The sequence below is a fragment of the Pieris napi genome, chromosome 13, assembly GCF_905475465.1.
Source record: "Pieris napi chromosome 13, ilPieNapi1.2, whole genome shotgun sequence".
NCBI lineage: Eukaryota > Metazoa > Arthropoda > Insecta > Lepidoptera > Pieridae > Pieris > Pieris napi.
In genome coordinates this window covers 10,406,524-10,419,421 of record NC_062246.1, presented here as the reverse complement: position 1 = coordinate 10,419,421, position 12,898 = coordinate 10,406,524, and the positions used below count along the sequence as shown (strand labels likewise).

General features: G+C 34.5%; 1 protein-coding gene across 3 annotated transcripts in view; it reads right to left on the bottom strand.

The window, feature by feature from the left end:
* Positions 1-4,610: 4,610 nt before the first annotated feature.
* The window catches only part of LOC125055250 (lysosome membrane protein 2-like), a 30,593-nt gene continuing 22,305 nt past the window's right edge, over positions 4,611-12,898 (bottom strand). For all 3 annotated transcript variants that reach the window (XM_047657628.1, XM_047657626.1, XM_047657627.1), the window contains exons 7-12: positions 11,817-11,936; positions 10,395-10,518; positions 9,644-9,784; positions 8,434-8,552; positions 7,636-7,767; positions 4,611-6,566 (exon numbers count right to left, since the gene is read on the bottom strand). In XM_047657628.1, coding sequence (XP_047513584.1) covers positions 6,360-6,566; positions 7,636-7,767; positions 8,434-8,552; positions 9,644-9,784; positions 10,395-10,518; positions 11,817-11,936 — 843 coding nt within the window. In that variant the 3' untranslated portion in view covers positions 4,611-6,359. The remainder of the gene's footprint in view (positions 6,567-7,635; positions 7,768-8,433; positions 8,553-9,643; positions 9,785-10,394; positions 10,519-11,816; positions 11,937-12,898) is intronic.

Below are 12,898 nucleotides of genomic sequence, written 5' to 3'. Positions count from 1 at the left end.
CAGTTATTCTTAGAAACTAGAATTAAGTGTACATAAGAATAGTATTGTCAAATTTAAATTTGAACTTGAGTTAATAGTGTGAATTTGTAACAATTTATACTCAAAATAGTTCTTGAAATAAAATAAAATTAAAATTAAAACAAAAACTTAAAGTTATTCTTAAAAATTAAAATATTTGGTTGTACATGAGTAGTTTGATTAGAGTACATAGTCTTAGTCTAGAATTAGACTAAGATTTACATAGCATATTAAGAATTAGAATTAAGAACGCATTATTTTTTAAGAATTAGAATTAAATGTACAAATGGATAGTATAGATAAATTGGATAGTCTTAGTCTAGATTAGAACATGCGTTAACATTGCGAGTATGAAACAGTTAAACAAAATTTTTTCACAAAATTAAGATTTGAGTGTACATAGGTAGTTTGATTCGATGAAATAATCTTAGTCTAGATAAGCTAATATTAAGCATAGCGTGCTTATATCGAGTGATATTTAAGATTATTTTTTAAAAATTAGGGTTGAATGTACAAATGCAACGGGTGTATTTAAGTGTTGTTAAATTCTTTGAGGTTGTTGATTATATATTTTATGAATTTTTCAAATGACTTAGAGGATATGTTTCTTGAGATGATTTCAGTGATGTTGTATGGATCAATATTAATATGGTTGCAAATGTCTTCGTGGGTTCTCCTTTGGTAGGAAAATCTGGGACATTCACAAATAAGGTGTATAAGGTCTTGAATGGTGGAGTTGTTACAGGGGCAATAAGGATCGTCAGTAATATGAAATCTGTGTAGATAATTTTTTGCGAATGAATGGGCTGTAAGGAACTGGGTCATTTGAAAGGATATGGGGATGGATTGAAAAAATGCGTGAATATTAGAGAGTTGGGGAAACAATTTTTTAGTAAATTTACCGGTTGTTTCGTCTATGTATCTGGATTGTGACTTTATTTTAATATCTTGTTTGATAATGTTCTTAATATGGGAAATGGGACAGGAAATGAGATCGGGGGATTTGTGTAGGGATGCTGCCTTGTTAGCCGCGGCGTCGGCTAGTTCATTACCTGATATGCCTGAATGGCCTTTAACCCATTGGAAATATATGTTAGGGGTGGAGTTTGAATTTATGGAATGAAGCGTATTGTGTATGTCGGTGACTATTGGATGGGTATTGGTGTATTGTTTAAGTGCCGCTATGGATGATTGTGAGTCAGTAAGAATGATGGCGTGTGTGATGTTTTTGGTGTGTAGATACAATGCGGCGTATTTGATGGCGATAAGTTCTGCTTGGAAGACAGAACTGGTGCTATGTAATTTGATATGTTTTGTGTATGTGTGTTTATGTGTTTGTTCGTCATTGTGTGTAAGTGAGGGGGGGTTTGGTGAGTATACGACAAGCGCAGCGCCAGTCGACCCGTCTTCATGCTTACTGCCATCGGTATAAATATGGTGGAAGTGTTGATGTTCGAGATCTGCGTATGCATCTTTTGATAGAATTTTAATGGGGGTTCGTTCCGCGGGATGAAGGAGGTCGGAAAAACGTACGGGGGTTTCGATTGGAATATCATTGGGTAGTCTGTTTGTGTGTCTGTTTATGCGGGTGGTCTCAGTCTCTGCTGCCTGAAGGAGTTTAAGGTCGAGTGGGGTAAAACGGGCCAGGGCGATCGCTGCATTGGCGGAAACCGTCCTGAATGCTCTGATGGCTCTGAGAGCAAAGCCGCGCTGTAGGCTTATTAGTTTTGATCTGACTGTTTTCTTGGAGGCAATATGTCCCCAAACACTGGAGGCATATGTAGTAATCGGTTCAATAACCATTGAGTATATGGTACGAACATTTTCGGGGTGTGGGCCCCATGTGTTACGTACATAGATTTGTAATTTTTTAAAGATGTTAAGTGTTTTGTGTATAGTGTGTTTTAAGTGATCGTTGAATAGAAGTTTATTGTCGATTACGACGCCGAGGTATGTTATGTTTTTGCTGAATGTGAGAGGGGTGTTATCGAATAAGATATGAGTGTGTTCGGATTGTGGTGTAAATGCAATGAGTTGTGTTTTAGTGGGGCCAAAATGTAGTTTAACACTTTGACCCCATAGGCGGATAGCTTCAAGGGCTGTGTTGGTGAGATTTTGTATGTTAAGTGGGTCCTTTGCAGTGACGACCAGTAGGACGTCGTCCGCATAAGCTTGTAGATAGCAGTCTGTAGGTAAGTTGACATTGTTAAGAAGATCGTTTACGATAAGGTTCCACAGAATTGGTCCGCATGCAGATCCCTGTACGCATCCCTTTTCTGTGGGTTGAGTAATTATGTTGGTGCCGAGGTGTAGTGTAACTGATCTCTGCGATAAATAACTTCGCAGAGTTTTGTAAAGGTTAGCTGGGCACTGAGCTTGTTTGAGTCCATTGAGCACCGCCGGCCACCAAGCATTGTCAAACGCCGCTTTGATGTCCAGCGATACTGCAATGGCTTGTTTTCTGTTGCGCTTGGCTTTTTTAATTATGTCCAGGGCGGAGTGGATCGCTTGTACCGTTCCGGTTTGTTCGGTGAAGCCGAATTGTTTGTCGTTGAGTAGGCCTAGTTTGTTGGCTTTGTATGTAACCCTTTTGGTGATGAGTTTTTCAAGGACTTTCCCGAACACGGGGATGAGGCCAATGGGGCGATAAGATGTGAGTGAGGTGTAGTCAGTTTTATTATGTTTCGGTATTAGGTCTTGGGTCTAGGTCGGTTTAGGTCTTGGGTGTTTAAAAAATATGTATTTATATGTCTATCTATCTATATGTATGAATATCCGTTGCCTAGTACCCATAACACAAGCTTCACCAGCTTAGCATGGGACTAGGTCAATTGGTGTGAATTGTTTTATAAAAAAAAAAATATATATATATAAAAACACACTTTATCAAATGTGAAAGCATGGATTTATCATCCCCATTCCTATCCACTTCGGTCTGGGTATCGTCCCGGCCATAGCACGACTACTGCGCTGGTCAGAGTTGCCGATGATATTCCCGAAGACCACAAACAACTCAAAAAATCTGACACTGCTAGATTACAGCAACACTTTTAATACAATAAATTACGAAATTCTACTGGTGTTACTTAGGTCTGTTAATATTTATTCACATGCTTTATTCTGGTTCTCTATCTTAGTGGCAGCTGCCAGTGCATCAAAACCAGCTATTGCTGAGTAGAGTTTGATTGAATCTGGTGTTCCGCAGGGCGGCGCACTTTCTACTCTTCTCTTTACTATTTATATTGCACCTCAACTTTCCGTCTTTCATCTAATCTTTATTTATACGCTGAAGATCTTGAAATCTACGTTCAATCAAGTCTCAGCTGAGTTCAAAATTTCTGTACCTATCCGTTTTCTATTCGGCCTAAGCAAGTACGACCACATCTGCGTTCCGTAAGCGGCTAGGCTGGTTACCCATTCGTCAGCGACGTGATGCTCACGTTCTCCACCTCTTATGTTCCATCCTGTTTAATCCTAAAACTCCTTACTATCTCAAAAAAGATTTAGAATTCCGAAAACCATCCTTGAAATCCTATCTCATAACTCTTTAAGATCTCTGCAGTGAGGCTATGGAGTTCACATCCCGCCCCCATCTGCTTAACTCCTTCTCTTTCTTCCTTTGTGTGTGTACAAGCATTACCCGTCCACACCATATCCTTAACTTTTGTACAAACGGATCTGAAATTGTCGTGATTCATGTGCACTATTTCCTTTTCATGTGTCCTTTTATTAGTATTGTCCCTTTAGCTTTTTACTTGTTTACATATGTTTTAATTGCTTTGCTTTGTACTATTACTTTTCATTCATAGTTTCATTTTGTCTAAATAACTATATGTATGTCTTATGTAGTTTTGCACTTATTGCGCTTACCTAATCTAATTAAAATTGTCAGTGTTGCCTGGAAGAGATCGCTCAAATGCGATAAGGCCGCCAGTTTATAAATAATTGTTAATAATAATTTAAAATTTACTATATTTCTGTATACTTGAAACGAAAGGGTAATGATAAATAAAAAGAGACAAATAAGGAAAATTTATAATTTCAAGCTTTTAAGAATATAATTCATCGATCTGTGCTCTCAAGACCCAAGCAGCAGTAACTTTTAGAAGATTCAGCGCCTAGACTTTATTATTAAAATTGTGTATTCAGTAAATCATGCAAGTATATCTCACAAATAATTAATATTTTTCACCAATAGCCCATTAATAAACTCTTTTTATAAGACTTCTAAAAAAATTTTCTGACTACTCTGACCAAATGTCCTAATCTAAGGGTGAGATCTATAGTGCGCACTTGGACTTTGCTCAGACTTTACTTACGAAAAACACTAAGGTTAAACTATGATTTAGTATATTTATAGACATTTTAACGGTGAGATTAAGCTAAGCTCAAGCTAAGACAGAAATTGATGTTTCATTTCATGCAATACCTTCTTTATTATCCTTTAAAAAAGTAAAGAATGGTTGTAGTTAAGTCTGAGCAAAGTCTAAGTGCGCACTATAGATCTCACCCTAAGTTGCCTGCAAATTTGCTTGGTTCGCGTGTGCCAAGAGATATGATTCGGTTACTTTGCATGGGAAAAAATAAACAAGTGATGCACTAAATATTTATTTATCACTTATTACACAATATATTAGGAACAATCACCAGTATGAAATTAGTAAATCATTTTTGTAGAAAGAATAAGCATTGTATCACAATTAGGTTTCATGAGGTACCCACGGTATGTATTAAAACTAGCGTTCTCTCACTATCCTTTATATTATATTCATTTAATAGTATCCTTTAAATCATAAATTCCCTCGTACGAAGCTTACGACAAAATCTTTCCAGTATTCGTATATTTCAATTTGATTTAGTCAATTTCTGACAGCTCGAATGTATCGATTGCCTATAAAATTAATTCCATTTCCATATAGTGTTACATAATTATATTATCGTTGGCATTAGTTAAGTTATTTTTCCTATAAATAAAATTATATCCCCACAATATATAAGTTTGTTCTTCCATTTAGTTCAAAATACACCCACGGAGCGCTGTTTAAGTTTTTCATACAAAATGTTACTAGATACCTATTACGTTCACAATTAAGTTAAGTGTATGTTCGTGCTACGGTAGTTAGATCCGCAATTTAACTATTACACATATTCTTAACTTCTATCCTAAATTCTTTAATGAATTTCTATAATATATGCAAATAAAAAAGTATAAAAATCAAGCTAAAAAACACTTATCTTCAGTCTCTTAGTCCCTAGAACTTTAGAGGTTTTTCATTAGATACTTAACACAGACTTCACACCATCTCTGAATAACAGTCTGGGGAATCGGGATAGGATAGAGTTATAGTTCTAGACCACAATGAACGTGTGGGTGGATTGTTGTTTTGTCTTCACGAATCATTAAAGTAATTTCAAAGCTATAGGAAGTGGCATAACAGTAGAGTAGCAGTGCTGGCAAAATGCCACGGGCCCCCGACCCAAGAGGGCCCCTGACCAAGAGATATATAATGCTCTATGGATGAATGTGAAGTCTCCAATACGCATCGGGCTAACATGGGGACTACTGACCATTCCCTCTCGCCTATGGCCATTAGTGGGACATATACAACGTGTTAAATTGAGTACGCTGAAAATCTCGAAGTTTATTAAAATTAATCTCAGAAGGGACGATTTTACTGATAGGGCCCCATCAAAAGAATTGCCACGAAAAAAGATTTGCCACGGGCCCCAGATATACGCCACTGGCTATAGCATTACACAATTACACGATTCCAATACCAGTGTTAAAACTTATTATTCAATTAATTTAATTACTATCCTACTAGTGTACACTCAAATGTTGTTTTCCACTCAACTACGTTTAGTTATACTAAAAACATAAACAAAAAAAATTTCTATTAATATTCACAATTTCATTAAAAAACCAGAACAAAATTTGAAATTACTTTTTAGTGATCTCGGCCACTTATATTTGGTGTATTGATGATATTCGCAGATTAGAGTAGTGTTGGCCGAGTAGCTTCAGAGCGCGACTCTCATCCCTAAAGTTGTACATTAAATCCCCAGCTATGCACCATTGGACTTTCTTTCTATGTGCGCATTAACATTCGCTCGAACGGTGAAGGAAAACATCGTGAGGATTCCGACGTGTCTTAGGCCCAAAAAGACGGTGAGTGTCAGGCACAGAAGACTGATCACCTACTTGCCTATTTTATTGATAAACAGATGCAGAAAACTGAGGCCCCGACCTAAAAGTGGTTGTAGCGCCAGTCGCCACTGATTTATTTATTTCTGATTGTACGTTTTTTTGTTCCCCATTGGATTGGATTTCAATCATTGTATTAGTTTGTTACTTTCAGAAATTTCTCGGTTTCGAATACTTTAGTAACAAATTTTCTTCGCACGCACTTTTTCCTATAAATTTGTTTTACGGCAAAATAAAAGCCTAAAATTAGTGTCCCTGTCAGGAGGAGCGTAGTAAGGGGAGGTAGAATAACTACTAAAAAGTAGATGAAGTATTTTATATACCAGGGAAGACCTTCTTGACTCTGTAACAAACAAATATAAATTTGAAATTATTATAGATTTAACTAAAGTACTATTTTGTCTCATTCTTTCAAATTGTTTATGACTGTGACCAAAAGAGACATACATAATATATAATATAGTTTAAACGGTACAAGACTGTTTTGTGTTTTATAAATCAGATGCTCTAAAGTGTCTTAGTTCCTGACAAATAAAGGTCGAATTTGGTTTATTTATCAATTTAGATAGTATAAGATCCCGCTATACAACAACCTTCACCGAGATGCTTATTTAATGAAACTTATTTTATGTTTAATTTAATACGTCAATAAATATAATCCATATGGGTTGCCTAGCAAATTTCAGTCAAGAGTATGTTTAATTAATATTTAAAAAAAAAAATTTTTTTTTATAATTTGCATGTAGTACATTTTTTGAACTTTTTTCAATCAATATTTTTAATCAGGGTAGTATTATATATATATATATCACTATAACCTTCTTTTATACTAAAGATGTATATATACTTTAGTGTCACATAAAAAATATACACATAAATAATTAATTGATTAAAAACAACCTAACGTTTGCATATTCTATGGGCTTCATACTTTCGATTGGTATAGAATTTATCTAATAATCATACCGGTGAAATGTTTAAAAAAATATTTTTTTTTTTAATTAATTAAACATACTCTGGACTGAAATTTGCTAGGCAACCCATATGGATTATATTTATTGACATATTATATTATATATAAAATAAGTTTCATTAAATAAGCATCTCGGTGAAGGTCGTTGTATAGCGGGATCTTAGACCAAGAGATAATAAATCATATATTTGCAAAGAATGTGGTACCTACATTCAGATTGATTAATTATAAAAAAATTGGCATGCAAATGTCATTAATAAGAACAGATAAGATATTTATAGTTGTTGTCAAAACTTGTGGTCATACGCTCCCACAGTAAAAACCTTTCGTTTAAAAATCAATAAATAAAACAGAAGCGAGAATTAGCGCTATTTTAATGTCAAATTCATTATGTCATCTTACCCTAAGAGACGTGATCAAAGAAAATAAGTTAACTTACATATTCGATCCAGCTAAGAGGTATTATGAGATTGGAAAATTTATGAAAATTTGGATCACTGAATGCTGATAAGTTTTGCACTTGAAAGTTGCATTGCATCCTGGCAACAGCCCTGAATGGTGTTCCTGTTAGCTAAAAAAATAATAAAACCTTTTTAGTTTCTACTAAAAATTATAATACTGTTAGCGATCGGTATAGAAACGAGGTACCTAAATCTCTTTAAAGGTTTTAAATTTTCTGTGAAACAGATTGAAAAACATTCAGCCTCCTGATAACGAGGGTTTATTTCAATTTTTCTAATAATTGACTAAAGCTTAGGTTTCCTAGAAAAGCGGTGCCGTTAACTAAACTAAACGGTCACGAAGATGTGCAGCGTTTTTGTCGAAGAAAAAGGAGAGAGCGATTGAGACCGATTGAGAGAGAGTGAGAAGGGCGAAATACCTCATAGAAATTCAATTTGTAAAATTAAAATGTCGTAAAGAGAATTTATGAAATATTAATTTATTTTATATTTTATTGCAAAATAATTTATTGAAATCTCAAATGACGAATTGTAAATTAAATTGCCACTTGTTTTAATCATCCAAGAAAAAAATTATTAATTTGTATTAATTTTTAATATTTTTATGACAATTCCTAACATATCTTCCTTTTTCCCTCCCTCTAAGTCTCGGAAATCTAAAGTTTTAGATTTGTATAAATATGAACAAAACTTAAAAATTTGTTTGCGAAAGAAGTTTCACTTCTGACGTGTACTTTGTAGGTACGTAGGCACTTTTTTTTGCTTCATTTACTTACCGGTTCAACAAGTACATAAGAATTATGCTTTTCCTTGTCCGGGATAAGGCCAGTTACATAGGTGTCCTTCGGTGGATGTCCGGTGTAGAAATGCGGGTACGATGCAACCATTGGCAAATCTGTGTAAAACACGAGTATTGGATAAAATGTATGATATGTATACGGGCTTGAAGGCAACACATGAGCCGTGGCCAGTGACCAAGTGGCTTAAGCGAGATCTAAAGCCGGCTCCAGAGTCTCACGAGGTACTTCGTCTAAGGCCTCGCCACGAATATTAGCAAGCCGAGGCTGTACGAGTAGACTCTACACTCTCGCTTTATTTAGTTGCTCGCTGCATCTATGACAAGACGGACGTGATTGGAATAACTGCGTAAGCTACTTTATGTGTCTACCAATATTAAAATGCGTTGCGTTTATATCACGAATATAAATGAAAAATATCGGTATAAATATAATTTAATTTAAGATTTTTCTTTCCTAGATGTCGGAATTAATTATGTTTTTTATACTTTTAACTTCTATATTTAGGAAGACGCACTTACAGTGCGAGGCGAGAGCATCAACCACACTCTCGCGCTCGCATCGCCTGTGAGAGTGTGGATGGGCAATAAAACCTGAGGTCTTGCATTCAAATCCCGGCTCTGCAGCAATGGATTTTCCGTGTGCGCTTTTAACACTTGTTCGTTTCGACAACATCGTAATACAACCGGCCTTAGACCCAAAAATTCAGGAACAGAAGGCTGATCGCATATGACAAAAAATGATCAAGAAACAGTTACAAAAATCTAAAGTCAAGACCAAGTTTTGTTTGTTCGTGTATTGGCTCATAAGATTACAGCTGAAAAGGGGCGTAGAATTCGATACATAGATAAATAAATGTATCGTTATATCTAAAGAACACAACTTGATTATTAATCTTAATGCCAGATTAGTTAACGACTGATTTAGAAAGCTGTGGGAAATTAAGGGCCATTTTTAGTGTTCGATTAGATTTATGGCCACCGCAATCGCAGTTAGTAATTGTTTGTGCGTTCAGGAGCTATTATTCCGAGTTTAAAAGTTATTTCACCAGCACATAGCTAATGTAGCACTATATCTAATCTAATTACATCTTTAATTATACATTTTCCCGCCAAAATAAAACTAAATATCTCACAAATACAATAGAAATAACGTACAATTGGAATTGGACCCTTTATAAATAACTCACCGTCGTAGCATTTCGAAGTATCACTGAATCCATTCGGTAAAGAAGGTTTGGAATCGTAACAGTCTGTGCCATTTATTCTATCAAACGCGTGATCTGACAGATTGTATCTGTACACGGGCACGTTGTCTATGATCACTTCCTCTGTAAAAATTCATTATGCTCAACCAAAATATGTAATAGCTTAGTAATAAATTCGTACCTTTTTCTTAAATTGTTTGGCATAGAGTATAAATTTATATTGAAGATTTTTGAAGTTATGCGCGTTAGGGAAAAATTATGAGAGTAATTTTTTACCATGCGCGCTCACACCGTCATAAAAAACCTACACCCTGAAGTTAGCATAGTCAACATTTTGAAATAAAAAATGTCCATTTCTTTATTTAACTAGATAATGCGTTATAGTAAAACTATCAATGTATTTAATAACTTTTTCTATTGTTAGGGTCGTTTTTCTCTACAAACGTAGAATAAGGCGAAAGAAAAAAGTTTAAAAAATATTTTTATCTTCTTAAGCCAAAGAAGTATAGCTTCTAACGCGTGTACATAAGTACACACACATGTTTTTTTGTTTTTATATTACGCTGTCTATGGTGCATACTTGATTGAACCATACGTGTCTTCTTAGTTTAATTAAATAAATAAATGCTTTTTTAATGCTACCAAAAGACAATATCTTAAATAAAATACAAGAAATTTAAGACAGAAGATTAAGACATTGAAAGGTAAATGGAGAAAATATAAAATAACTTACGATCAAAACTCAAAGGCATGGCTCGGCATACAGACTTTCTCAAGTACAAAAGAACATCATCTTTTGACAAACGTTGATGATACATCACACCCTCGGTAGACCCAGTCAAGGTATCTGGACAGGTCTTTAAAAGAATGCAAAATTTAATTAACAGAAATAAAAACTCCCTGGTGAAAGTAACACAGGAGTAGCTACGTATTACTTTTAATTAGAATTCAAAATCAAGAAAGCCTTCATAGGATAATTATTGTTAACACTTTATAAATACATAAACTGCTAATTGTCCCTAAACAGCGTCTTAATTCGCTGTAGTTTTAGATACATTGCAACTAAATCTGGAACAACCACGATATCCAAGGCACTACGTTTTAAAAGTAAAATGTAAAATTATCTTTTGGAATGTCAGTCGACTTGGTTGGGAATTTAGTTTCATTGTCTTATATTTTGTTTGTTTTGTAATTCGATTTTTTTTATTCTGCTTTTAAATAATGTTGTTTTTTATTTTAATTGTGAATTTTTTTTTGTTCAGTATATAGCTCTGAAAATGAGTGTAGATGGTGTAAGTTGAGCCCATCTTTGATTAAATTGATTATGTTTGTATTTCTTTAATTTATAATAATATATAACTATAAATATACTAACTGCCAGTGTCCTTTTCATATAAATAATTATAATTCAATTTTCAGTTCAATTTTTATTAAGTTAATGCAACGAAGTGATAATAAATAAATATATATATATATATATATATATCTCATGTGTGTGCTTTAATCAAATAAAGGATTTCTTTCTTCTTTTAAGGGGGCAAACGGGCAGGAGACTCACAGGATGTTAAGTGATACAGCCGCCCATGGATACTCTCAATGCCAGAGGGCTCGCGAGGACGTTGCCGGGCTATTAAGAATTGGTACGATATTTTCTTGAAGGACCCTAAATGTTGTTGTATGATCGTTGTAGTTTGGTCTGCTAATAATTAAATTAGCTCAGTAAATACAGTTGAATATATTACTTCACAAAAATCAAAAGAACATATACCTAGTGTATATGTTAACGTAAAATTGTAAACACCATTAGATTGTAATCTATCTCGCGAGATTATAAATTGTCGAAAGATTGTGAACCTCAGCGTACTGCTTACAATTTAACGTATTATTATTCGGTAGATTGTACTACACTAACTTAGTTATCATTCAAACTTCTTTGGTCAATTACAGATTAATTTTACTTCCCAACAATTTCATATAACTACCGAATAATAATACGTTAATTTGTAAGCAGTTCGTTGAGGTTCACAATCTTTCGACAGTTTACAATCTCGCGAGATAGATTACAATCTAACGGTTTTTACAATTTTACGGTGACATATATAATATAATATATAAAATCTATGATTATCAAACTCAATAAAATACTTTGACATACATTTAAATCATATCCCTTTAACTGTAATTTTCGCCCGTATTGATCGATCTTGAAGAAGTTGTGATGTCCCCATTGAGGTCCAATCTTCACAGTAACATCGTCTGTAAAGTCCGTATATATCTGAAAGGCAGACCAATATATTATTTGGAGGGAAGACTACAGCCTGCCCATTGGCATTACCATACGTGATTATGATCTCAAAAACAAAAATTGGTGGTAATCACGCGGTAGCGTCATGCTTTTCTCCATAAGAGTTTGGAAAAGAGAAGAGATTCAAAAAGAGAACTTCCCACAGTATTTTAAATTGAAAATTGTTTTTTTTTTTAATTTTTGCGTATAATTGCGATGCTTTTCCTAATAATATAATTTTAACCTTCACAAGATGTATTTTAAATTAAAACTTAAGGAAAATTAAATAAAAAGTGATGTTAATATTCTTCTTCTTTTTCGGCCGCACACTTCGTTTCTGAAGGACGTGTTAATGGCGCCGCACACCTTCTTCCACATTCCCCTGTTTACGGCAAGCAGGCGCAGAGGCCTGAGGATGGTACGACCTGTAAGAGCCTTTACTTCGGTCCAGCTGCAGTCTGGTCCTCTCTGCCAGTCACGAAAAGTTTTTCTAAACTCGTGTTACATACCCAAAAAAACTCATGGTTACGTAAGACAATTTTTTAGCTGTAACCGTCTTAGTATGGACACGTTTGTTTCCTTAGCTATCCAGGGAATCATAAGCATCTGCCACCAACACCACATATTTATATAACTAAATAAGAATTTATTTAGTAAAGTTCACCACATCATAATTATGAATATTTAAATAATATACTAATTAATTAATTAATGACAAAAAAACAATAGCTAACCTAAAAATATAATATCTAAAATATATTTTTAAAAGGAGTCCCTTTAGGCAAGGTTCTGAAGATACTGGCAGCGTTCCCCCTTTGAATAGCTAGACTAAATCTTTGTCGTAGGTAGCTGCCAGCTGTCTCCTGTGATGTCGACTAATCTTTTTGCTATTGCCTTAAAAAGCCTTATAGCGCTAGAATCCCACGGACCAAGGGTCTCCACACCGAATGGGA